The sequence below is a fragment of the Lampetra planeri genome, chromosome 54, assembly GCF_965212315.1.
Source record: "Lampetra planeri chromosome 54, kcLamPlan1.2.h2, whole genome shotgun sequence".
Taxonomy (NCBI): Eukaryota; Metazoa; Chordata; class Hyperoartia; order Petromyzontiformes; family Petromyzontidae; genus Lampetra; species Lampetra planeri.
In genome coordinates, this window is record NC_136160.1 from 6132050 (window position 1) to 6158920 (window position 26871).

The window sequence follows — 26871 nt, forward strand, 5'->3', positions numbered from 1 at the left end:
CCAGCGAGTGACTCCCCCGCAACGTTTCGCGGAGTTGGTTTCGTCCACCTCAAGGCGAGGAGGTCCCAGCGAGTGACTCCCCCGCAACGTTTCGCGGAGTTGGTTTCGTCCACCTCAAGGCGAGGAGGTCCCAGCGAGTGACTCCCCCGCAACGTTTCGCGGAGTTGGTTTCGTCCACCGAAGACGAGGTGGTCCCGGCGAGTAACGCCCCCGTAACGTTTCGTGGAGTTGGTTTCGTCCATCACCTCTCCCCCCCCCCCTCAGTTCCGATTGAGTACTATTAACCCCCCTACCAAGATGGCCGTCGAGTAAGCGGCGAAGTCATCGACGAGCGGACATGACGTCATCTGCGATGGGGGGGACATGACGTCATCTGCGCACGCGGTTGCAACGAGCAGGACCCGTGCAGGTTTGTCGAGGTCATTGCCGGGTGGGTTGCGGCGCCATGTGTCACAATAACAACAATTATTACTATAATTGGCATAATTCGAGTCGTTGATTGAATGCTGTGAGATTAACGTCCCTAATGATGTGAACGCCACTCTATTGTTTGTGGCGAAGGCCGCTTTTGAACAATAAGTTCGTGCCTCGGTGTGGCCTTGCCTGGTGGGACGGGGATGACTTGTTTCCCTCTCTGTGTGTGTTTGGGTGATTCGTTTACCGTGGATGTCGCACGACCATCGTGTGTTGGTCGTCTTTGCCGTTGTGAACGTTCTTACCACCAAGGCCGGAGCCATGGAGTCAACATTGGGGGGGGGGGGGGCAAATCTTCCTGGGGTCCCCCCCCCAGAAAAAAATCTAAATTTGAAAACAAATTTTGTGCCTAACACATGGGATGGACTTTTTATTCATTTTTAACAATAATGTCTAATAGTGTATTGTATTACATTGCTCTGTTTTTACTTTTTACCTTTGCTTGTTTCATTGTATGTAATGGCAGAGATTAGGGATTAATAAAGTACAACCATAACCACAATCATATAAACATATATCCATTTTATAGCAATTTATTGGGGGGGGGGGGGGCATTTTGAGCATATTTGAATATTAGGAGGGGATGTGTCCCCCCCCCTAATATTTATTAAAATCACGGCTTTGGTCCTTACCCACCCGCAGAGCCGGCCCAGCCACTAAGCGACCTTTGCAATTGCAAAGGGCCCCGTGGCCAGCAGAGGGCCCCCCTAGAGTCACTGCTAGCTAGTGGGTGAAAAAAATCATACATCAAAGGGGCCTCCAACCAAATTTTGCTTAGGGCCCCCAAAGGTCTAGGGCCGGCTCTGCCCACCCGACGTGGACATCTGTGATGGAGGAGAGCTTCCTTAGCGCGTCGGATTCGCCCCGCAGTCTTAAACAAAGGTTGAGATTAAGTTTCGATTTAAAGCTTTCGTGACTGCAGGGATTCATATTCTTGGTTCTTTCGGTAAAGTCACTTAGAATGGAAATAATAAAAATATTAAACTAACAATTCTCACGACGTTTCGACTGCAACACAAGCAGCAATCATCATCAGGTGTGAAATCCACAGCAAGAACATTTGCCTTCTACGTGACTTTACCGAAAGAACCAAGAATACAAAGGCTGATATTGTTCACGCAGTGAGGAAGGGTCCTGAGCCCCACTTGCTGGCGATGCCTCTCGGTGATTCGAGTTGCGATTTGAAGTTGGGGCCTTGAACAGAGGTCGCAAACGGGTTTTGATCCCGTACCCGGCCGTATCCTACCCGTACCCTGCCAGGTACGGATAGGGTACGGGTATCGGGTACCTGATTGCGACCTCTGGGATGAAGCCATGTTGCAGGCGCGGGTGGGTTGATTCTAGGAACTTGAATTGTGAGAAGAGACAAGACGTTGGGAAATGAGTGACAAACGGTGACTCACCAGTGACTCACGGCCTACCCGTACCCGGCCGCACCAGGGTCGCAAACGGGTACCCGTACCTGGCCGGGTACGGATAGCCGGGTATCGGGTAGGGTACAGGTATCGGCTACCCGGTTGCGACCTCTGGCCTTGAATCGATTGAACTGAATTTCTTCTGTTTCTTCGGTGTTGCGACTCACCGACTCTTATGGGGTCCCCCCCCCCGCGTTTACAGCCCCCCAGAGGCTTGGAAGTGGTAGGAAGTAAAAACATCCACATTCCTATGACGGGGGCGAGCGTGTCCGTAGAAACAAAAACCCAACGTTGACTTCGCCACAAAGCGGTACTAATTTTATTCACCCCCGAAATGATGATGGGCTGAGTCAACCTCCCGACCAGTATATGAACCTGAGACGTTCCGATTGCTTCCTGATCGCTCCACCGCTGAGCTACCAGCCGCTCGGTCTCCTCAGATCTGGGAAGCTAAGCAGGTCCGGTGCCTGGTGTCTATGAAATGTTAACTACCTCGCCTGGTGTACAGGAAGTCTGCAGTTCGATCCCGACCCTGACGCCTGCTGCTGTATATTTGGAGTTTGTGTCTCTCATCATCATCACGGTGGTTATGAGATGTTAACTACCTCGCCTGGTTTGCAAGAGGCCGTGGGTTCGATCCCGACCCTGACGCCTGCTGTATATTTGGAGTTTGCGCGTCTCTCTCTCATCATCATCACGGTGGCGAAGAGATGTTGACTACCTCGCCTGGTATACAGGAGGTCTGCAGTTCGATCCCGACCCTGACGCCTGCTGCTGTATATTTGGAGTTTGCGTGTCTCTCTCTCATCACGGTGGCTATGAGATGTTAACTACCTCGCCTGGTGTACAGGAGGTCGTGGGTTCGATCCCAACCCTGACGCCTGCTGCTGTATATTTGGAGTTTGCGTGTCTATCCCCGTGGTTGCGTTTTTTTTTCATCGGGTCCTCCGGTTTTTCCCTCCACATTTAGAAACATTCCTTGAGTTTATTTGACTGCCATACATTTCCACGTGATAAGCCACTTCGTTGAGCTATCATTTGTGGCCAGGCCGCTTCTGAAAAACAAGCCAATAGCTCAGCGGGCCTTGGTAAAATATAAAAAATGTAGTTCATTGTTTACCTTTCCTATACTTTACGCTCTTCGCACTCCTATTGTACTAGACATGTGACGAGGAGCTTTACAGCTCATCGGATTCCTCCAACATAAATATTCTAAATCAGATACTTCGATGGTAGACTTCCCTGGTGTGCCAGGTGCTGTCAGCTTTGGCTGCAGTGGGTTGTGATCGCAGATCGCTGTTGGTGTTTCTGGGGGGGGAGGGGGGGATCAGCTTCCAGCTGAGAATCGGTTTCAAAATCCTGCTTTCATTCTAAGGTGTGACATTGTGGGTTGTAATCGCGGACGCCAGGCGGCGTAGGTGTGGATTTTCCGTGCCCAACGACTGCCAATGTCGGCACCTCCGATTAGCACGGTTGTGTCCACGTACGGTGTGAAAAAAGTTCAACATAACTACAAGTACAGTACGAGCCAATCTCAACTTTGCCTAGATTCCGCAATCAACAGACAGTAACGGTGTTTTGTCTGCTCCTGACCACAAAAGGCGAACTTCCACTCCCGAGTACTTTTGTACGTTTGTTGAACTTCTTTCGCGCAACGTACGTAGCCAAACCGTGCTTAGTCGGAGGTTGCGGGGGGAAGGATGAGCCTGTGTAGCTTTTAGAGATTTCATGAAAACGTTGTTTTGTTTCCGCAGACCACAGCCACATGGCATACGTGGGGATCTTCCGTTCCCTCCGGAGCTTCGTGCCCTCCCTCGGCATGGCCGCCAGCGCCGCGCTCCGCTCGCCAGCGCCGTGGGCTCCTTGGGCTCGATTTCCTCCGCCGCTGCTGGCGCCCCTGGCATGCTCCTCGCCCGCGTTCATGCAGCCGGTCGCCGGCTTCAAGATGCGCTGCGTGCTCCGCCTGCGCTGCAAAGACTGCTACTTCGTGCGGCGGCGCGGACACAAGTGCGTCATCTGCAAGACGCACCCGCGTCACAAGCAGCGCAAGTGGTGACGGAGCCACTGCCCGAGTCTTAACACCGCCGCCGCCGCGCCCGTGATCCGTGATCGCTGTACGGCAGCCTGCTTGTAAATAATCGCGAGGCCGTGCAAAGATGCTTTAACGCTTCAATTAAAATGTTTTACATTCGCATGTACGATTATCGTCTTTTCTCCTCACTTCTTCACCGAGTCAAGTTATCTTTCAGTTATGTGTCCAGTCCAATAAGGGTTCGTTTACCAGATAGTGTCCACGTGTTGTATGTGAGCAAACGTGAAATTTGGAAGGTTTTTTTTGTTCGTTGTACCCATCAATGGAAGGTGGTAAGTGATCATACTGGTACTCTTAGGTTTTTTCGGTAAAGTCACGTAGGGAATAACTAAATAAATAAGCATTTATTGAATTAATAAAATAATAAATCACGACGTTTCGGAGGCAACACAAGTCTCCGTCATCAGGTGGGACCGTCACAGCTAGATTTACTGTATCAAGTGAGGAAAAATCCAAGAGACAAGCTCTTAAATACAAGAGGCTTATCTGAATGTGGTAGCCAGGGAATGGCACGGTGGAGGGGGGGCTATTATTTCTATTATTTTTTACCTACGTGACTTTACCGAAAAAACCTAAGAGTATGAATCCTTGCAGTCACGAAAGCTTCAAATCTAGAATGACCATACAGGTGCAGTGGTTATCCCAATGTGCTGTGAGCATTGGGGTACATGTTACCTGCTGCTGCATAGCGCACAGGAGACCCATGGGCCACGTCTGGCCCGTCGAGCCCCATGGCCTTTCGAGAGATGTGGCTCACATACAGACGAGTGGGATGAAAGCGAAATAATGAAAAGACACCTGGAAATGAGGTACACGGTGGTCACATGACCTGCCATGTGATGGTGTCTGCATGCAACACGATCACATTAAGTAAATTGCTATAGTACAAGTCACAAAATGGAGCCACCATAAATAGTTGCATCTTGATATGTGTTATTTTCTGTGATGTGGACAACAAGGCAAATGTAACAAACTGGAAATTGTGCAAAGCAAGGCAACATGCTGGGAATTACACCAAGAAACAGAGGAACACGTGGGTAAGACAGTTGCAAATTACACATTCCTGCGGAGGGAGCTGGTAGGAACGTTGGGTTGCTCGGTCAATGGCCAGGGTCAACAGCGGCGTGGTGTATTCCGCAAATCTGACTGAGGGCGGGCACAAGCCGGCGTGAGTAGGTTAAACGTTGAGTTTTATAAGGGCACCACGGGATGACCAGCCGCTCCCCACCCAGCCCCACCCCTCCCACCCCCCACCCAGCCCCTCTCCACCCAGCCCGACCCCTCCCATTTTTGGATGCACGACGGACGGACACAATAATCCCCTGTGGGCTGGTGTAACCAGGAGGTTCCTACCAGTAATAGTTGCATCTTGATATGTATTATTTGCTATGACAACAAGGAAAATGTAACAAACTGAAAATTGTACAAAGCAAAACAAAATTGTGCAACATGTTGGGAATTACACCAAGAAACAGAGGAACACGTGGGTAAGACAGTTGCAAATTACACATTCCTGCGGAGGGAGCTGGTAGGAACGTTGGGTTGCTCGGTCAATGGCCAGGGTCAACAGCGGCGTGGTGTATTCCGCAAATCTGACTGAGGGCGGGCACAAGCCGGCGTGAGTAGGTTAAACGTTGAGTTTTATAAGGGCACCACGGGATGACCAGCCGCTCCCCACCCAGCCCCACCCCTCCCACCCCCCACCCAGCCCCTCTCCACCCAGCCCGACCCCTCCCATTTTTGGATGCACGACGGACGGACACAATAATCCCCTGTGGGCTGGTGTAACCAGGAGGTTCCTACCAGTAATAGTTGCATCTTGATATGTGTTATTTGCTATGACAACAAGGAAAATGTAACAAACTGAAAATTGTACAAAGCAAAACAAAATTGTGCAACATGTTGGGAATTACACCAAGAAACAGAGGAACACGTGGGTAAGACAGTTGCAAATTAAAGACTTATTTGGGTTGAAGACGTCATCATAAGGGGGGATGTTGGTTAGTGGACAACTGGTGCCAATGGCAGCAAGAGGAGTTGACGCACTCAAAGAAGGGAGACCACAGAATTGGAGTGAGTTTAGCTCGCGTGCAGGAGCACGATGATTTATGAAATCTTAACACCACAAGGGATGTTGATGTGGGGAGGCCTTCATCTCGCGGTGGATTGACGTGAATGATACCAATAAAGGACATCTCAAGTATAAAGTTGTGCAACCAATATCGCGAAGCTTGTCCATTACACAAGCCATCATCGTGAACACTGAAGGTAAACACATACTCTTTGGTTCTTTCGGTAAAGTCACATAGGTATAAAATAAAATAAATCACGTTTCGGGCGCAACACAAGCATCCATCATCAGGTGGGAAAGCGTGGCCTGCTGCCTCGGCATGATGGACGCTTGTGTTGCACCCGAAACGTCGTGATTTATTTTATACCTACGTGACTTTACCGAAAGAACCAAAGAGTATGGATTCCTCCGTTCACGAAGGCTTCAAATCAAGACTGAAGGTAGTAAACTTAAGCAATCGGACACCTAAACTTTGGTGCACAAGTTTTAATTGCATTTTATAAAAGCATTTAAACAAATGTCCATTATTGCACTGGACAAACCCTTGAAGAAAAAAAAGATTAAATTAATAACATTGTTACAGATTTTAAATGACAACACGAGAAAAAAACAAGACGACTTCGTCACGGTCGGCCACGTGGTAACTGGACACCCCCCGCAGCTACCTCCCAAATGCGGCAAGTGTCCTTCACGGTTCCCCTAATTTGTGGCCGGAATTCCGAATCCGCTAGGCGAGATTGGCGCGCTCGGTGAACTGACGATCGACGGCCTGCGACAACGCGTCCAGGAAGCATGACAGTGTCGTCGTGGATTCCTGCAGGGACAATCGAGTTGTTGTCAAGACATGTCAAGTGTTTCAGCGTTTTAACCCCCTTCAAACTGCAGTGCGCCCTCAAAGTACCAGGCCAGTTCGCATGGTGGGTTGCCCCCTTTTCTACGTGGATTTTTCTCCGGGTCCACCGGTTTTAATAACCTCCACATTTAGAAACACGCGCTTAGAGTATTCGCCTGCCGTCAAATTTCCACGTGATGACGAGCCACTTGGTTGGGCTACCGTTTGTGGTCAGGTCGCTCCTGAAAAAAGAGCCGAAGAGCTCGGTGGGCTTTACCTGGTTAAATAAATAAAAAGTTGTATTTTTCTGAACAAAATTGACACTTTACATTGACACTACTTACAAACCAAAGTCACCGAATTATTGCTTAGATGAGCATTGAGGTGGTGCTCATCACCTGAGGCAGTGGCGGATATTCCTCTCGCGGGGGGGAGGGGTGGGATACAAGTCTATCCATCATAGGACGACCACATCCCTAGAAAGTGTCATTCACCCCAATTACACTGCTTGTCGCGTTTTTAGATTATTTTTCGTATAAAATGCGATGAAGGTAAAACACACAAAAATTACTGAAATTCACAAGCGAAAACTTGAACGCGCAATCCTGTCCAGTACCAAACTGAGCTTCGCAATTACGACTTTCATCTCCCGAATATGTCCCACGAAACCTATTGTGCACGAGACGGTGCATCTGCCCGCGTTATTCTGAGGACACGCCGTATGAAGCGTGCCCGTTGGCGCGAGCTATAGCCAAAGGCGTGTGATGTCTCTGTGTGTGAAATTAGCGCAGAAGAAGATGTGTGCGATCCAGCTCCGAACCTTGACGTAGAGCGCGTGGGCGATGAAGGGGAGTTTCCGCAGGACCCTTCCACTCAGGCCCTGGCTCTTTCTTCATTTTGTCGTTTAACGAAGGAAAATAAAAACGCAAACAGTTTTATCACAGCGACATGGACTTTTCATTACATGTCTCTTTCCGTATCGAGACACCCTCCCCCTATCACGATCATCAGAACTGATTAATCGACGCATCGTTACATGCCTAATCAACGGACTTCAGTTCATCTAAATGAACCTCACGGCTGTGTGGTGGTGGTAGCGTGTTTAACGCGTACTGCAGAGGATCGTGTTTTGAGCCCAGCAGCCGTTCTGCTCATTACTGCCCGTCTATTAGCAAAAGATACGTAGCTGTCTTTCACAATCGATGTTAGACATCGCGTGATGTCATTTTTAAAAAGAATAGGCCATGTATACCTAGGTAATGCTCCAAATGTGCGAAATTTGACCTTATTTCGCCAAACGCCGAATTAGGAACCGCAAAATAAAACTGCTTCCTACTGAAAGACTAAAGTGTATTTACAGGCCAGTCCTGCGCACATGTTGTGCTACACAGGGCCAGCTGTCACTGCGGGGTGGGGCCTTGCTTACACTGCAGGCGGGTAGTGGAATTGATGAGATGTGATCCTGGATGCTTTGAGGTATTTGTGTGTCCTATGCATTCTAGATTTGAAGCTTTCGTGACTGCAAGGATTCATACTGTTAGTTCTTTCGGTAAAGTCACGTAGGTAAAAAATTAAATTAATAAAAAAGCAAAAACAAAAAAATCACGACGTTTCGGAGGCAACACAAGCTTCCGTCAGTTTCACCTGAAGACGGAAGCTTGTGTTGCCTCCGAAACGTCGTGATTTTATTGTTTTTATTTTTTATTAATTTAAATTTCATTTTTTACCTACGTGACTTTACCGAAAGAACTAAGAGTATGTCCTATGCATGCTTAGCCACCCCCAAATTGAGGACTTGGGAGGAGGTGCGAGGTGAACTCACTTAGCGATGGTGTGGAGGTGCAGGCTGGGCTGCGACATGTCTGTTTCGGCAAATTTCATCATCTCCAGCTGCCGGAAGCTCAGCAGTTGGTGTGTACGGATGATGCCCTTCTGCACTCGCACACATGCACGGCGATCAAGCCTCGATCCGGTCAGCTTATTCATCGACAGTCAACTCTCGATTATTCTAGGCAACATCAGACATCCGCTCATTTTGTGTCCATCACACCCAAGTTATGTCGCCGACAACTGCGTGTGGGTGGCGGCACAGGTCCACGCAAGGTGAGCAATGGGGCTTGAATCATCAACCGTGGCTCCTCTAGCAGACGACACTGCAGCAGATGGGCGAAGCATCGTCTGCATCGTCTGCTCTTTAGCACAGATGCAGGTCGTGTTCTGGGCTTGGTCGAGATGGCTGCCACGTTACCGAGGTGTGCTTTGTAGCAGCCGACACCCGCACGGAAGCGGTTCAGGCATCGCCAGATTTCCCGTAGTCCTTCTGACCCCGATGGAAGAGTCTACGCTAATCGCAGTTTCATCTGAGCAACTTGCTGATGATGCTTGCGGGCGTGCAAGGTAACGGCATTGAACTTAAATTACTCTACTGCACTGATGAGTCCTAATGGGTGCAAAACCAATTTTCAGTTCTGTATCACTGCTGCTTGAGACGGCCACACTTTCAACTCTTTCTGTGTTAGTGGTCTAAATAATAACCACGTTCTCAGCCATCTTTTCAGTTGGTGGTCTCGACAAGGCCAAGAGCATTGTACGTGCAATGTGATGGTCACATGACATGTATGCATGACATGTATGCATGGCATGATGGGAGTCGTGCTTTCTTGCTAGGCTGACCAACAATAGCAATATGTAAATGTTAAGTAGAACCACCAAGCAAAGAAAAATCAGAACACAAACCCGCGTGAATATCAACCGACGTTAAAGAAAATGCATCTCCTGTAACGGAAGTTTTTTTATCAGACAACTTTCAAAAAAAGCTTTCGATCGGACAATTCAGTTGCGGAAGCATTAAGCAGATTTAGGGTGACGATTGCACTCGGGTGCACGATGCTGGCTGCTCGTACCTTCATGAGCTCCACGAGGCAAGACAGGAAGATCTGGTAGATGGCCAAGACCGAGGGGGGCCCGATATACTGCTTGATGTCGGCACGATCGACGAAGGCTGCGTCGATTTTCCCCGTGATGTTTGACGTCGTCAGGATGATCACATTGGAGTACCTAGCCGCACACAAAACGCAAAAGATCCCTCGTGTAGCCTACACAGAATTCTTTGGGGCAAGTACAGTGAGCGCGCACCTATTAAGGCTGGCACGGCACACTTTGGCATACACACAAACTTAGACGATAAAATACAACCAAGACAAAAATCCCCCGTATAGCCTACACAGGCTGTTGGGTCAAGTGCACGCACTTAGACACACACCGAGACAGGCATATCCAAAGACGCACTTATGCTGCTGCAGTTCATCGTGAAAATTATGCTGCTGCTGCTGCTATTGTTGCCGATAATATTGGTGATGTTGATGTTGCTAATTGCACTGATAATGATGCTGCTGTTGCTGATGATTACGATTCTAAAGAAGCCATTTTCACCGTTGACTGTTCGCAGTGTGTGTTCCGCTTGACCCTGTCTCACCGTTTGATCTGGTCGATCTGGGTGAGGAGCGCGTTCACCACGCGGATTGCGTCCGACGGCTCCGTTCCCGAGTGCGACGCGGAGCGCGACGCCGTCAAGCTCTCCACCTTCAGCGCAAACACAGCGGGAAAGTTCGTTTAGGGGACTGAGAGTGCCTCTGGCACAGGGGTTCGGCAACACGCGGCTCCTTAAGAACTGCTTCGTGGCGTTAGTTATCAAGGACCACTGTCTCGTGTCCACGAGACGAGTAACTTGGTCTGCGAGTGTTTTGCAAGACGAGCAAAATTTTTTGGTTAGTTTTAACTTGATAAACGAGCGAGGTCTTGCAATACGAGTTGTACGTATACGCTTTGTCTGCCCAGCGTCACGTGATCACAACTGAGCCGATGGTTATTCTCTCTCTCGCTGCGGGATTGTGGGTAATCGTCTCCCATGCTCGGTCTCAGTCGGCGTGCCTCACTCGTATAGTCAACATCCGTGCGAGCGTACACTGTTTACTATAGTGTTGTGACCACGTGTGTGTGTGCGTAAAGCATTTTTTTATTCTGTGTCCAAGTGTAGTGACTGTTCTTTAGTAACTGTACTGCAAGTGAAAGTCGTCCTACACGATAACCCTCCTCTCCTCTCTCTCGTCTCCCTCACACCAGCCACGGTTACATTTAATTAATTTATTTGATTACTTTATGTTACATTTAAATAATAAAAATATAAAAAGGTATTTTGTATTAATCATTTTTATATGAATACAGTATTTTTGGGTTGTGGAACGAATCATCTGAGTTTCCATTATTTCCTATGGGGAAATTCGCTTTGATATACGAGTGCTTTGGATTACAAGCACGTTTCCGGAACGAATTATGCTCGCAATCCAAGGTTTTACTGTATTGAGTTTATTACAAAATTCGAAAGAAATTGCTCTCCTTGTTACTTTGGTTGCCAACCCCTGCTCGAATGGCTGTGGGGTTGACAAGAAACCATTAGGCATAACACATTTAAAAAAAAAAAATGTTTATATCAATTCTGCCAGGAGCTATTCGTGATGTTAAGAGGGGCAGTAATCGAGATGGCCGGAGTTTGCTTCATCTCGTGAATCTGCAATCCTCGTCAACAGCTCTCTCATCTCCATCTCCCATGTTTATCCTTCTCTTGCTACGAAGCCCCCACTCTCTCTGGCACTCCTTTCCCCGGGCAACTCTGCCTGGTCTTCTCTCTCCGCTTTCAAGTCTCCTGTAAAAACCTCCCATTTCAACCTTGTGCCTTCGAAACCCCTTCGTGGCTTCCTTTCTTTCCTTCCCTTGCTCGGTCCCTCCCGTTCCACCCTTTTTACTTGTGCTTTGTCGACGTTTCATTATACGTGTCAGAATCAGAATATTATACTGAAGGAATCCGATGAGCTATGAAGCTTTTTTTCACACATGTCCAGTAGGGGCAAAGTCAGAACGTTCAAACAACAAACAATACAAGAACACGATAGGAGTGCCGAGTACAGAAAAGGTAAAAAATCACTTAAAGATATACAAATAAAACGAAACTATTTTGTACCTTACCAGCTAAAGCCCACTGAAGTATTAACTTATTTTTCAGAAGCGACCTGGCCAAAAAATGACGGCTCAACCAAGTGGCTTATCACGTGGACATTTATAGCAGCAAACTAATCTGACCGCACGCAAATTGTTTATTTCTATAAACCATACCTTTTGGTGTGCCATAGCCTAGTGGGCCACTCAAAGGAGCCTTTGGGGCCCACAACTGGTGGCCAGCAGGCCACGAGTTGAAGAACCCTATTGCAGTTGATGTGCAATTGAATTGGGAGCCAACAGAGAGATCTGGGGATCGGGGTGACGTGATCTTGTCCATAAGCAAGTTAAATATCGATTTAAAGCTTTCATGACTGCAGGGATTCATCTTCTTAGTTCTTTCGGTAAAGTCACGTAGAAGGGAAATAATAAAATTAGAAAAATAAAAAAATAATTCTCACGTTTCGGCCACAACGCAAGCAGCCGTCCTCAGGTGAAGAACAGGTCTGTCAGAAAGACAGCGTCTCAATGACGCTGAAGAACAGGTCTGTCGGAAAGACAGCGTCAGATGCTGAAGGAATCCGATGTTGAGCTAAACGTCGTGAGAATTATTTTATTATGTTTTATTTTTATTATTTTATTATTTCCCTTCTATGTGACTTTACCGAAAGAACCAAGAAGACATAAGCAAGTTGCTACTGCAGCATAAATGTATCCTTTACTGCCAACAAACCTCATCAATGAGCACGCAGACAAGGGCCTCCTGGTCGTCGATGCTCTCCTGGATCTTCTGAAACATCTTCATCACCAACTTGCCACTCTGCGAAACGGCAACGCAGCAGTAACACACAATTACTCGCCCGCTAATGGTTAAAGACACACACAGGTGTTTACATTTTCAACCGAAGTTGTCTGTGACAGTGGGGCACCAACTCTTGTAAAGGTGATCCAATATGAATAAATTGCATCGCTACAAGGGACGTACCCAAGATAAAACTGGCCAAATGGAATGTACGGTTCAAAACTTTGGAGACAAAGAAACAGCGTTAAAAGGATTTGCTAACCCAACACTAAAGGGAAGCGAGGGTCTGCCCTCTTCTGCCAATGACATTACTACATGTGATGCCACCTCGCAGCATTTTACTAGAAAAAGAATACAGGGACGAGGAGAGACGTCCCAAAAAACAATGCATCGTGCAACAGGCGATGAAATGCTCACCTCCGAGAACCATTTAGAGAAGAGGCTGTGGCTGTTAATCTCAATCAGCTGCCCGTATCGATACCTGGAGGACAAAGCAGAGAATGAAAACGGATTCATACACTCGCAACACATGCAACAAAGCTCGCTAACGTTCAGAACAAATTAGACAATAAATAAGACGCAATGATATGTAGTGAGCGAGACAGAATGTGTAGTAACAACGAGACAAATCAAAACACGACAGGCGAGCTCGGTAGAATGAGATGTAACGAAGTAGACAGTAACAAATACAAATTGCAGACGAGACAGTACAAATGAGACAAAAAAAAACAATGCGATAATTGGATAAAGTTGCATCTAAAACTATTTACAGCTCTTTTCAATCCACTGCTAAACGAAGGCCACTTGTGCCCGCCATGTTGCTCGTAGTGGCGTCACCAGACGTGACCACGCTCGTCAGTACGTGTTGGTAAAACATTACATAGTGACCCTTAATTGTGGAATACATCGAAGTGTAGGGGGTGGAAGTGAATCACTGTTCATCTATGAACGAAGGTATGGTTGAACTTCTCACGCACGGTACATAGCCACCTATGCTAAGCGGAGGTGCGGAATAAGGATGACATAAAACAGATGCTCAGGTGAGATTAAGGGCACGGCCTTATGGGAGAATCTTACCTTTTCGACAGCCTTATACAGAGCTTCTGTGCCAGGGCTTTACACAGGGACGTCTTTCCCGTGCCCGGAGGTCCTGTAACAGCACAAGACGGGGCAAATCATTTTGCATCAAGTCCTCGCTCCTATTTACTATTTTTCACTATCACATCGCCAACGAATTATGGCACGCAATTTGATTTAAAATGCCCCCATTTACCACAAAGCTGTCTTGAAAATTTGAAAGGAAAGAACGCAATAGTTTGGGCTGTATACGTTACGACGCGCGACGCCATGGCGCCCCCGGGCGGGTGCTCACGCCTCAGTGTCTACAACTGCTTGGCACTGTAACTAAACTCCCCTTCAGTCTACGCCAGGCCTCTAAATGCAATCTCAGCCACCATCTCTGGTGAGTACTCTGTATTAACGTATATTATTAATTAAAACATTTGGGGTATCTCTTTGGTTATGTTTTTGCAAATTTTTCTGAAATTTTGACCAAAAAAGATAACCCCCAGGAACGAATCCTCAACTTACTTAATTAAGATAATTGTTTTTTTACCCTTCTATCTGGCAACAAAACTGACACCTTTTTACAAGGAGTCATGTTTGCATAGACCGCAATACCTGCAGTCATAATGCAAACAAAAAACATAACTCTGATAATGTGCACTGTCCTTGAAGTTGATTGGTCCACACCCGAGACAGCTTTCCTTAGAGCCTAGTCTCACATGGGGTTGGACCAGATGATGCGGTCTATGCAAACATGACTCCTTGTAAAAAGGTGTCAGTTTTGTTGCCAGATAGAAGGGTAAAAAAGCAATTATCATATTTTTACTGGCAAATGAGGTTCCCATAGTGTAGTTACTTAATTAAGTCAGTGGTAAAATAGGTTTCGATTTAGGTTGTTTCGCCTAAAGTCGGATTTTTCAGGGACGCATCCTAAAGGTAAATAGCGGACAGACAAGAAAACAAGATGTGTGACCTATCAGATCTCAGCATTAACATTCTTAGCTTCAATCAGTTTCAAATGTAAACATTTAAAGGTAAGGCCGAGAATGCTCTAGTAATAATATTGGGGCATCACACCGCTTTCCTGCATCGGGGGCACACAATTCCATGCCCGATCCTGATTTTAAAAAGACAAGGCTTGAATTCTGTAATGCTTTCCATAATCTGTCTGTCCCAGGAAGTATTTAATCGGTTATAACGTTACATTACAAACCGACGTCATAGGTAATTAGCAATAGCAACGTAACTTTATAATCAAATGTTGTTTATATTGGATCGTTACGAAAGCTATGCTGACCCTCCCCCCATTACAGACAGACGGACAGAGCTAATGAATTAACGCTTTCAACGTTGGTTAGAAAAAAAACGAATGCCAAAAACGAACCGTGCAGGAGGACCACGCGATTCCAGGAGATGACGTTGCTGTTCACGTTCTTGTCCGAGAACAGCAGTGTCGTCATCACGTAATTGAGCAGCTGTGACGAAAGGGCAAGTTGTGGTTTAACAATCACTTTTTTCGTAACTGTTTAAAAAAAAAAAAAGACTCTGCAATTTTGTGTCGAGAGTGCAACGTTCGCTCACCTGCAGTTTGATCTCGGAATCGTAGACCAGACTTTCCCAAAGTCCATGGAATTCGGCTACACAACAACAAAAACACGTGACCTTAACTTGTATTTAAGACCTGCCTCACTTGATGCAGCAAATCTGGCTGTGACGGTCCCACCTGATGACGGAGACTTGTGTTGCCTCCGAAACGTCGTGATTTTTATTTTATTTTTATTAATTTTAATTTCATTTCTTACCTATGTGACTTTACCGAAAGAACTAAGAGTATGAACCCACCTGCCTCGTACATGTGTTGAGGAGCTGGCGACGACTCACTCAGAGACGGAGGCGAGGTTAAAGGCTTTCGCCGTTAATTAAAGGGCTACACAAGACACGGGAGGGGTGAACCACTTCCCAGGGGTTGGGGGTCCCGGGCCAGGTCCCACTCAGTCCCGACACAGCCGGCTGCCCTGTGCCGTCTCCTCTGCGCCGGCCGTGGGATCAGCCAAAACGGCCGACCGAGGAGCACAGCCACGTCCAGCCCTGGCGCTGTGCTATCTCCACTATCCCTACCCTCTTGACCCTGGCTCCCCGTCTCACCCTCTCTCGACCCTTGACTCCAGCTACGACCCCGCTTACGTCACGGGGTCACCCCCTTTTAACCTCGAGGAGCTGTGACGTCATGTGCGCTGTCCAGCGCGCGTGACTCCACGTCCCGTGACGCCATCGCACCGGACAGCGCACACGACGCCACTACTCTCTTCTACTCCTCTACACATGTACAAGCACACCCTTGATTTGGAGCTTTCGTGACTGCAGGAATTGCTTTTTGGTTCTTTCTATGTGACTTTACTGAAAGAACCAAAAAGTAAGCACATCCTTCTTGGCAAAATCCACTGCTGATCAATGTTGGATTATCGTCCGTTTACATGTTAGTGCAATAATCACATGGCTAGTGTTGCGGTGTGGGTGTTAACCTTACAGTGTAAAGGTTAGTGCCTGGGCTAGTGTCACTGTGTTAGGGTCAGGGCTGTGTACTTGAAGGCAGGATCCAGTGGTGGGCTGCAGGGAGATTCTCGTCACCCTGGTTCAGCTCCTCCATGGATGGCCCCTCGTCATTCAGCTGGATCACGTGCACCTCCACAGGTGTTTGCAGTAGCTCCACCATCTGCATAGCGCGCACACGGGGGGGGGGGAGGAGGCGGGTAAACACACAGTGGACTCTATATGATCTGGGGGAGGCGGAGATAGGATGACCTAGGTAAAACAAAAACATTGATGAAGCAGAACATCTTCAGGAGCCAAGACAACTCCTGAAGATGCCCACGGTAGTGTGTGGCGAAAGCTTGAGAGGAGAAATGTCCAACCCAGGAAAGCGCATTTGGATTGCAAAGTGGATGCAAAAACGTACATAATGAATGTGAATTAGGTTTTAAAATCGTATTATGTACGTATGATGGTGGAGAAGACGTAGAAAGTGTTGTCTGTTATTTTTGTTTCTTAAAATCATCGGTCAACGAGTCACGAGTTAGAAGCAGCAAGTGATAGAAGCAGCACGTACATAAAATACACAAATGAACGTCGTACACACTTTTGTATTTATCTTCCTTTTGTAACAAGCCCGGTTTATCCATAACCCAGATAATCTGCACACAGATAACCCAAGTTAAGTGTATCCAGTAATTTGGTTAACAAACAATTATCAGCTGCATTCTGGGCGATTTGCCCCCCTTGTCACAAGAATGTGAAATTTCCACACAGGGGCTCAGGCCCGTAAATGGTTGCGCGCACCAATGCCTCAAAGTTCACTTGAGCAGAAAATCGCTCCGACTTGAAACAAACAAAAAAATACTCGGAGTGATGTGAAAACAGTGGCCCTGACCTGACCCCCGTGCGTCACCTTGTCCCCATCCCGAACCATGACTGGATCGTATATGACAAAAGATAAGAATAAAAAAACACAACAAGAAAGAAGACAGAAGGGAAAAAGTGTGACCTGTTGGTCATTGAACTCCAGGTCCAAGTCCGTGATGGACACCGACCGGACGTGGGTTTGGAGGAAGCTGTCTTCAAACGAGTCCCAAGACATGTCAGACAGCACCACCGGGTGCCTCTTCAGCAGCTCCATCACGTGCAACACCACGACCTCCATCTTTGCCGTGCTGTCGATATAATCGAGGCGTAAACATCAGCGGAGATACCAAGACCCAAAACCTCACGTCGAGTGCTTTATGTACGTGTGTGCGTGTGGTGTAGCAGTTTAGCGCGCTGCGCTACGAACCCGGCCACCCGAGTTCGATTACCGCTCATGGCCAACACCAGTGATGGACATCTGAACCGGTCACGGGCCTCCCCTAGGTCAACTCAACCTCAAATGAGTACCTGGTGCTGTGTGTAAACATCAACACTGGTGTTGGAAAGCCACCCCCTTCGTTGCTGTGCCGGCCGTTATAGGTGCTGGCTAAAATTACTTGCCCAACAGTCTGTTATGGCTATACGGGGAGTGGGTCTTTGTTTTTGTACCTGTCAGATTTCTGGATGACCTCCACGTGCACAATGGGATGGTGTCTTGGAAGAGCATCCTTCAAGTCCTTGGTTCCCACCTCCATTGCCGCGATTTGAGGGTCGACAGTTCCAGAAAAACGCAGGATGGCTCAACTCCCTTTTGCTGCAATTACAACCGTGATCAAAATACAATCATTATCAATATAACACATAGGCTTTCGCGACCAATGTTATGCATAATATAGGTTTTTGGGTCAGATCGCGTTATTTATAAATGTGTCGATTTTAATCTAAAGAAGTGAATTATTTTGTTCTTTGAAAACGTGACGCATTTTTTTACTGTTTGGCCGTGTCGGGTGGTGGAGGGTTACGACACATTTATAAATAACGCGATCTGACCCAAAAACCTATATTATGAACAATCATTCTCATCAACCACGGTCTTTTATCCACTGCTTAATGAAGTTGAAGTTAAGTGTATTTGTTTAACCAGTTAAGAACGCAAGAGACCAGGGATAGTCTCAATTTGCACGAGTGACGTGGGTCATCACAAAAGTAGAATAAATAAAAGGGGCAGCATTTCATGACAAAGCAAGGATTTACCACGATCTGCTGTAAACGCTGTACAGCTGTTAAGACTTTATATGGTTCTTTAGATAAAGTCACATAGGTAGAAAAATAATCACAACAAAATAATTAAAATAAAGTGAACAAAAAATCACGTTTCTATCGCAACACAAGCCGTCGTCATTGGTTGCTTGTTTTGCGATCAAAACGTCGTGATGTTTTTATTATGTTGTATTCACTTTATTTTCATTTTTATTATTTGATTATTGTTTTTCCCATCTACGTGACTTTACCGAAATGAATTCCTGCAGTCACGAAAGTTTCAAGTCAGCTGTTAAGATATTCAAATACCAAGTAGACACCAATTACAAGGTATCATATCTGTGCTACCGCACATACTTGTGGTAAAAAAACGCAAATATGCTTTGATAACGTCTGCGTTTGATTACTTGTTTAGCAAAAGGGTCCCATTACTAAAAGTACAGCATGAAACAGGTCTCCCAATGTCGTCCTTCCTTCATGATCAGTCAGTAAACGTCTCACTCCGGCATATGTCCGCATCTCATTACTCCACACTATACAATACAACCGCTGTATATGGCGGAGACGTCACACCAGGGCCTCTTGTGCCAGGCTAGGTGCCCTTTGACATATACAATTCCCCCGTATAGCCTGAACAGACTGTTGGAGCAAACGCTGTTAGCGAGCACCTATGAAGGCCGGCACGGCACACGAGGGGGTGGGTAGCCAGCACCACGCCATGCCGCCTTTGTCTCCCCAGTGGCGATGTGTACACACCGCACCGGGTACTCAATTGAGGCCGAGTCGACCTGGGGGATGCCCAGGACCGGTTCAGATAATCGTCACCGGTGTTGTCCGTGAGCGGAAATCGAACTCGGGTGGCCGGGTTCGTAACGCAACGCGCTAACCACTACACCACCGCTCCTCACACACGCCGCCTATACGAAGCATCATCATCACGAGTCTGAATTTTATCTACTGCTGGATGAAGACATCTCCACGCTGTTTGCCATTGCTCAGCCCTGCCATGCCGTAACCCACTCGTTCGTGCACATCAACGAATCCCTCGTTGCTCCAAATCCGCGGCGGTCAAATCGCTCCAAGCGAATTATCTACATATGCTGCCGATTTTAATCTATACAATTGACACATTACTCTTAGGTTTTTTCGCTGTGACGGTCCCACCTGATGACGGAGACTTGTGTTGCCTCCGAAACGTCGTGATTTATTATTTTATTTTTATTTCTATTATTATTTATATTATTTTTATTCTTTATTTTTACCCACGTGACTTTACCGAAAAAACCTAAGAGTATGAATCCTTGCAGTCACGAAAGCTTCAAATCTAGAATTGACACATTACAACACAAAGTTTAGCTGGGGTTGTGGGGGGGGGTGATGTCGTTCACCAACCCGCACTTACCAGCGTGGTGAAGTATGGCCAAATAGCCCCCAACGACCGACACGACGCGGAGAGGCCTTCGTCCAACGATGGATTGTAAATTAAGTGGCATAATAAATTACTTGTGTCGTGTAAAGAACATCGCTTTATGAAATAAATCGAATGGTGACAAACACAATTCGCGTTGAATAAAATAACTTAAACTGCTTGCTTCAATCAGCCACTTGGCTATAACCCTGTACGGTACTTAAAGACTAAACAGTACTTAAACACTGAAGCAACACACATCGCGTTAGCGGTATAAACACCAGCTGCTGTGTGTATGTTCATACATTTATTAAACGTTATTGCCGCAACTCTGCTATCCCGTTTAAAAGCCCTCGCTATCGCCCGACATACTAAAAACTAACGTTTATCAACGCGGAAGCATTCATTAGTTTTAACACAAGCTGCTGTGGCATCGACTGGTCTGCATACGTACAATAAACAACGACAACATGTAAGCAATGAACACGTTTAAAGAGTGTTTACGCTGTAATCAGCGGTGCCTTCGCTAGGCCCAAACCAAGGCCTAGGGCGGCGTTGTTTTTACTTTACCAGCGATCAGAACGCATTACAAGTTTACACACCGCACTTAATCAACGCAGCGAATAAAATACCTCTAGCAATGTTGTTGTTATAATTGAGCGCTTGATTCTCACCGAGTTCCCAGTGTTTGTGCGTTTTGTCTCCGTTGAAACTTTTCACTTTTAACTTTATTTTACTTTTCAACTTTGCCGCCAAATTCGACCGTTACCATGGCAACTGCGGCGCGCGAGTTACCGACGGGAAACTCTGTGATTGGTCACCGTTCCAGTCGCTATTTACGTCATAATATTAATACAATGTTTCATACGTTCATTAATATTAACTATTTAACTTGTTTAATGGGAAACTTTAGTTAACTTTACGCATTAAAATAATTCACCTGCAAAAACAATCCCCTTCAGAAGTTGAATAGTCACAGGTGCAGCCGCTATTTAACTACTATAATAAGAAACGTCGTGATTTATTTAAATTTATTGAAATTTTATTTTATTTCTACATACGTGACTTTACCGAAAAAACAATGAGCCAAGAATGTGTCCCGCGCGTGACGTCACTCCACATGAGGGCCCACCCCCACGTGACGTCACTCCACATGAGGCCCACCCCTGCGTGACGTCACTCTACACAAGTACTCCCCGCGTGACGTCACTCCACATGAGGCCCCCCCACGTGACGTCACTCCACATGAGTCCCCTCCCGCGTGACGTCACTCCACATGAGTCCCCCCCGCGTGACGTCACTCCACATGGGTCCTCCCCACGTGACGTCACTCCACATGAGTCCTCCCCGCATGACGTCACTCCACATGAGTCCCTCCACGTGACGTCACTCCACATGAGTCCCCCACCGCGTAACGTCACTCCACATGAACCCCCCCCACGTGACGTCACTCCACATGAGTCCCCCCCACGTGACGTCACTCCACATTAGTCCCCCCCGCGTGACGTCACTCCACATGAGTCCTCCCCGCGTGACGTCACTCCACATGAGTCCCACCCCCCACGTGACGTCATTCCATGAGTCCCCCCCGCCTGACGTCCTCCGCATGAGGCACCCCACCCCCCTCATTAATATTCATGAGTGGGTGGATTTTTACACGAACGTACAAGAAGGTCGCGCACTCCACATGCCGCACCCCTCTCCAATAACCATTAGCGGGTGTGACGTCACTCAACATGGTGCAACCCCTCTCATTAATAATCATGACCTGAAACACATTCCTGCGGAGGGAGCTGGTAGGAACGTTGGGTTGCTCGGTCAATGGCCAGGGTCAACGGCGGCGTGGTGTATTCCGCAAATATGGCCGATAGTGAGGGCGGGCACAAGCCGGCGTGAGTAGGTTAAACGTTGAGTTTTATAAGGGCACCACGGGGTGACCAGCCCCTCCCCACCCAGCCCCACCCCTCCCACCCCCCACCCAGCCCCTCCCCACCCTCCCCACCCAGCCCCTCCCTGCACGACGGAAGGACGGACACAATACATACCCTGCACACACGGCGTGGCTTCGTGCAGACGCGTGTCTTGCGGAGACAACGAAAGTTGTGATGCACGTGACGCGTTCGAAACGCTCGCACGTTTGGGGCCGTCGATAAATGACGTCACGCGATTTTGGACGAATTTTGACCCCCCCCCCCCCTTCGTCACACGACGTCACAAAAAGTCAGAGCCCCCCTCAAATATGACGTCACAAAGCTCTGCCCCCCCCCCCCCCCCCAAAATAAAACATGCTTCAAATCGCTTGAAACTATTGTCATTGTAGTGCGTATTTAATGTGGCGCTGCACTCTGATGTTGTAGGAGAAAACATTTATCAAAAAGTCTATTTAATTAAGTGGAACGTGTTGTCTATATCAAAGGTTTGTACACGAAGCCATACAAATATACAAACACAGACATAATTTCAACCGTGATGATGGGTACAAACTTAGTAATCATTGGAAAGATGTTATCAACCACGCAAAAAAGACTTAATTACACTTTTTTGGACCATCTTATCTGACAGGCACTATTTTACTGAACTTTACCGAGTGTTAACATCCCCAGTTATTTTTTGGCAGTGCTCTTTTCATTGTTCAGCCAGCATTGGTATAAACATGGCCATTTTCGTTCTTTTGTCTATCATGTGTATCAGACCTCCCCTCCCCCCTCTCTGTCCATTGTGTTGGCGTGTGTAGCAGCAGCCGCGTCCAGGTCGTCGTCCATTGTTTTGGCCCCGCTCCCTCCCCCTCCCGATGCGTTGTGCTTAGCACTCCGTGCTGTCTTTGAGCCCCCCCCCTCCCGATGCGTTCCATTCATTGGCTACCACATTCTGATGAGCCCCCCCCCTCTCCTCCCCCCTTCAACTTGCTTATAAGGGATTACTTCTTGAATCATTGCCTCACTTGATGCAGCTAATTCGGCTGTGACGGTCCCACCTGATGACGGAGACTTGTGTTGCCTCCGAAACGTCGTGATTTTAGTTTTTATTTTATTTTATTTTCATTAATTTTGATGTTTTACCTACGTGACTTTACCGAAAAAACCTAAGAATATGATGCCTTGCAGTCACGAAAGCTTCAAATCTAGAATTGTCTATATTTATTTAAAGTTGCGCATTTTGATGTGACGTCAGATTTCTCACCCTTCCCCTCGTCACAAATGTCTGACCCCCCCTGGGTGCGTGACGTCATTTATGGACGGCCCCTTTGACATTCACAAACACATGTTTGGTGATGCTCATCTTTACTGCTGCGTTGGCAGTGGTGTACAAGCACAATTAACAGCGCTTTATAGCTCATCGGATTACTCGAGTATTAAAATACATATTCTGATACTCTTAGATTTTTTTCGGTAAAAGTCACGTAGGTGAAACTAAAAATAAATATTAAAAATAATCGAAATAATAATAGAGCTAAATAACTGTAGGTATTTTGCTGTGCCTTTTTACACCTGATGAAGGAAGCTTGTGTTGCCTCCGAAACGTCGTGATTTATTCTTTTATTTCTATCATTATATATATTATTTTTATTTTTTATTTTTACCTACGTGACTTTACCGAAAAAACCTAAGAGCATGAATTATTGCAGTCACGAAAGCTTGAGATCTAGAACATATTCTGATATTTGGCCGGTTATTTCTACGCGGATCAACGTCATGTGCTCCATGCGCGTGTTCGCTCCTCATCCAAAATACATCTATGACTTCATTGCACTACTTGTGCGCTAAAGAATGACGTCATATCTAATGTGCAAGATTGCATTTGTAAACAGATCGGTTTGCACACGTGTTCTTGCATGACGTCACATCTCAAGTACAGATTATATGTAAACAATGGGACCAGACAATGTTGCTGACATGACATCACCATCTCACTTTTCTTTGAAACTGATGACGTCTCCTTAGATACGCGTGTGTTCGCACGACGTCACATCTCAGTTACATTAATCTGTTAAATTAATGACGTAATCAAACGAGAAACGTACGATGACGTAACAGTCACAGAACACGCGCACGCATGACGTCACGGCAATAACACTGCAACCTTAAAAGGGGGAGGAGGGGGGGAAACAATAATCGACGTTTCGGGCAGTGTCCCATCTTCAAAGGACTTCTTAATGTGGCGCGAGTTTGAAGGGACATTGGTGGTGTTCATTCAGACGCTGTCTTTCCAACAGACCTGTTCTTCACCTGAGGACGGCTGCTTGCGTTGTGGCCGAAACGTCGTGAGAATGATTTTATTATGGTTTATTTTTATTATTTTATTATTTCCCTTCTACGTGAATTTACCGAAAGAACCAATAAGATGAATCCCTGCAGTCACGAAAGCTTTAAATCGAAATTTGAAGGGACATTGTTTAAAACGTTGTTTAAAACGCAGCGCTATTATTGACGCGTGTGTTGAGTAACTCGTTTTGCTAATTGTCAATTGTGCTTGTGCATGCACCGCCAACAACGCAGCGCGTGACGCAATCACCCAAGTTCGTTTTTAAACTTCTCAAATCACTTTTGCTGTTTGTTGTTGTTGCAGCTGATTGCGTCATTTCTCCCCCCTTTAAAAAAAGACTCGGGTTATGACGTCACCCGCGCTGCCCCTTGTCGGACAATTGCCCCCTGCTGCCCCTCCCCCTATTGTTATTGTCGACTGCTGCCCCCCCCCTACTGCTGCCCCCCCCCCGCCCCTATTGCAATGCCTACTCCTGCCGCCCCTATTGTTATTGCCTATTGCTGCCCCCCCTATTGCTTTGTCTATTGCTGTCCCCCCTATTGCCTACTGCCCCCCCCCCCCTATTGCTATAGCCTACTGCTGCCCCCCCCCCCCCATTGCTATTGCCTACTGCTGCCCCCCCCCATTGCTATTGCCTACTGCTGCCCCCCCACATTGCTATTGCCTACTGCTGCCCCCCCCCCCATTGCTATTGCCTACTGCTGCCCCCCCCCCCATTGCCATTGCCTACTGCTGCCCCCCCCATTGCTATTGCCTACTGCTGCCCCCCCCATTGCTATTGCCTACTGCTGCCCCCCCCGATTATTGCTAACTGCCCTCCCCCCCCCCCATTGCTATTGCCTACTGCTGCCCCCCCCCCCCCCCATTTCTATTGCCTACTGCTGCCCCCCCCCCTATTATTGCTTACTGCCCTTCCCCCCCCATTGCTATTGCCTACTGCTGCCCCCCCCCTATTATTGCTAACTGCCCTTCCCCCCCCCCCATTGCTATTGCCTACTGCTGCCCCCCCCCGATTATTGCTAACTGCCCTTCCCCCCCCCCCCCCCATTGCTATTGCCTACTGCTGCCCCCCCCCCCCATTTCTATTGCCTACTGCTGCCCCCCCCCCCTATTATTGCTTACTGCCCTTCCCCCCCCCCCCATTGCTATTGCCTTCTGCCCCCCCCTATTATTGCTTACTGCCCTTCCCCCCCCCCCCCATTGCTATTGCCTACTGCTGCCCCCCCCCTATTATTACTTACTGCCCTTCCCCCCCCCCCCCATTGCTGTTGCCTACTGCTGCCCCCCCCCTATTATTGCTTACTGCCCTTCCCCCCCCATTGCTGTTGCCTACTGCTGCCCCCCCTATTATTTCTTACTGCCCTTCCCCCCCCCCTATTGCTATTGCCTTCTGCCCCCCCCCCCCATTGCTGTCGCCTACTGCTGCCCTCTGGCGGAGAGACCCGACTCTGCCTTCGCGGGGCGCACGATGGCCCATGCGCAATTGGCGCGCCGCAAAAGAATTCGCTTCGCAGGCACGCCGCGCATCGCATACACGGCACACACATCGCCGAGTGTTATTGTCAAACAATGCCGCGGGTGGGATGAGAGAGGAGGAGAGCTCCTTCCCTCAAGGCCCACGCGGCTCCCCCTCCGTCTCGATAGTCACCCGACGCGCCGGAGAAAACCTTTGCCCCGTTCACCGGAGCCCGGAGGCAATTCGGAGCGGGGTTTTCGAGCGGGAGGAGATGTGAATTTTAATGGCAGTGAGTGCGGTGGTGGTGGTGGTGGCGGTGGTGATGATGACAATAATAGCAGCAGTAGCAGCAGCAGCAAAGCGAAGACATTGACAATAGCAGCAGCAGCATCGGCAGTTATGGGTAAAAAACACAAGAAGCACAAATCGGAAAAACGCGACTACAAAGGTATGGATTGTGATGATTTCATCTCTTTGTGGGTTCACGTGTTTGGTGGTGGTGGTGGTGGTGATGATGATGTGATGGTGTCATCATCATCAATAGCATGCCATCAGTAGTAGCACGATCACGTGGATGATTGTCAACATGACAGCGGTGATGAGGGTAATCAATAATCATTGGGATTGAGGTGGTGATTGTTGTAATATTTCTTATCTGATCATCAGCGCGATGAGGTTCTAAGCATCACCATCACGTGGGTTATTGTCAACATGACGGTGGTGATGAATCAGTGTGATGGAGATAAGTGTTTGAGATGATTTTGATTCGAAAGGTTATTACGATCCATCATCAGCACGACATCGTCAAGCATAGGGAATGATGGTCATCGTATATGGATGGTTGTCAGCGGAATGATTATTGCGATTTTGATCATAGTGGATGTTGTGATGATGATGAAGACAATGCTGGTGATGGCATGATTTGTCAACAGAGTTATCAAAGTTATCAATATGTGATGATTGAAATCATGGTGATGGTTTTCATAATGATGACAATTATTTGTGATTGGAACTGGCATGATGATGATGATGATACTCGCCATTATAGTGGGCATTTTAAAACACAGCTCTCTACTGAATTACATTGTACTGCAAGCAATCCTTTGCATATCCATATACAGTCTATAATAACGCGGAATGGAAGAGAAAACCCGCCGTGGACATGAAGCAATGAATTCAGCTGGCGTGCCGCTGGTGTTACATGGATTGTTACATCACAGCACCACGGGACAGCTGTCGATTGATCTTCCCATGAGACACGTGTAGCCAGTGTCGGCTCACCTGGCGTGAATTCCCACTTCGTTGAGCTATCGTTTGTGGCGAGGTCGCTTCTGAAAAAGAA

At 47.5% G+C, this 26871-nt stretch overlaps 2 protein-coding genes across 5 annotated transcripts; one reads left to right on the forward strand and one right to left on the reverse strand.

Annotated features, from left to right (window-relative positions):
* Positions 1–26: 26 nt before the first annotated feature.
* MRPL36 (mitochondrial ribosomal protein L36) lies at positions 27–4087 on the forward strand. 2 transcript variants are annotated; one of them, XM_078617666.1, is made up of 2 exons: positions 27–409; positions 3644–4087. In XM_078617666.1, exons 1-2 carry the CDS (start codon positions 364–366, stop codon positions 3943–3945), a joined length of 348 nt encoding a protein of 115 aa, XP_078473792.1. In that variant the 5' UTR covers positions 27–363; the 3' UTR covers positions 3946–4087. The 2 variants fall into 2 exon arrangements, with proteins under 2 accessions (XP_078473792.1, XP_078473790.1); XM_078617664.1 differs by having other exon boundaries at positions 88–430.
* A 2436-nt stretch (positions 4088–6523) lies between these two features.
* TRIP13 (thyroid hormone receptor interactor 13) lies at positions 6524–20609 on the reverse strand. Of its 3 annotated transcripts, none has more exons than XM_078617544.1 (14): positions 20485–20609; positions 17812–17956; positions 17285–17450; positions 16327–16456; positions 15325–15380; positions 15128–15218; positions 13756–13828; positions 13096–13159; positions 12610–12696; positions 10360–10466; positions 9788–9941; positions 8707–8816; positions 7705–7774; positions 6524–6866 (listed from the first exon to the last, which is right to left on the reverse strand). In XM_078617544.1, the coding sequence occupies exons 2-14, from the start codon at positions 17895–17897 to the stop codon at positions 6780–6782; spliced, it is 1281 nt and encodes a 426-aa protein (XP_078473670.1). In that variant the 5' UTR covers positions 17898–17956; positions 20485–20609; the 3' UTR covers positions 6524–6779. The 3 variants fall into 3 exon arrangements, with proteins under 3 accessions (XP_078473670.1, XP_078473669.1, XP_078473671.1); XM_078617543.1 differs by having other exon boundaries at positions 20443–20589; XM_078617545.1 differs by lacking the exon at positions 20485–20609 and adding an exon at positions 19805–19920.
* Positions 20610–26871: the final 6262 nt, after the last annotated feature.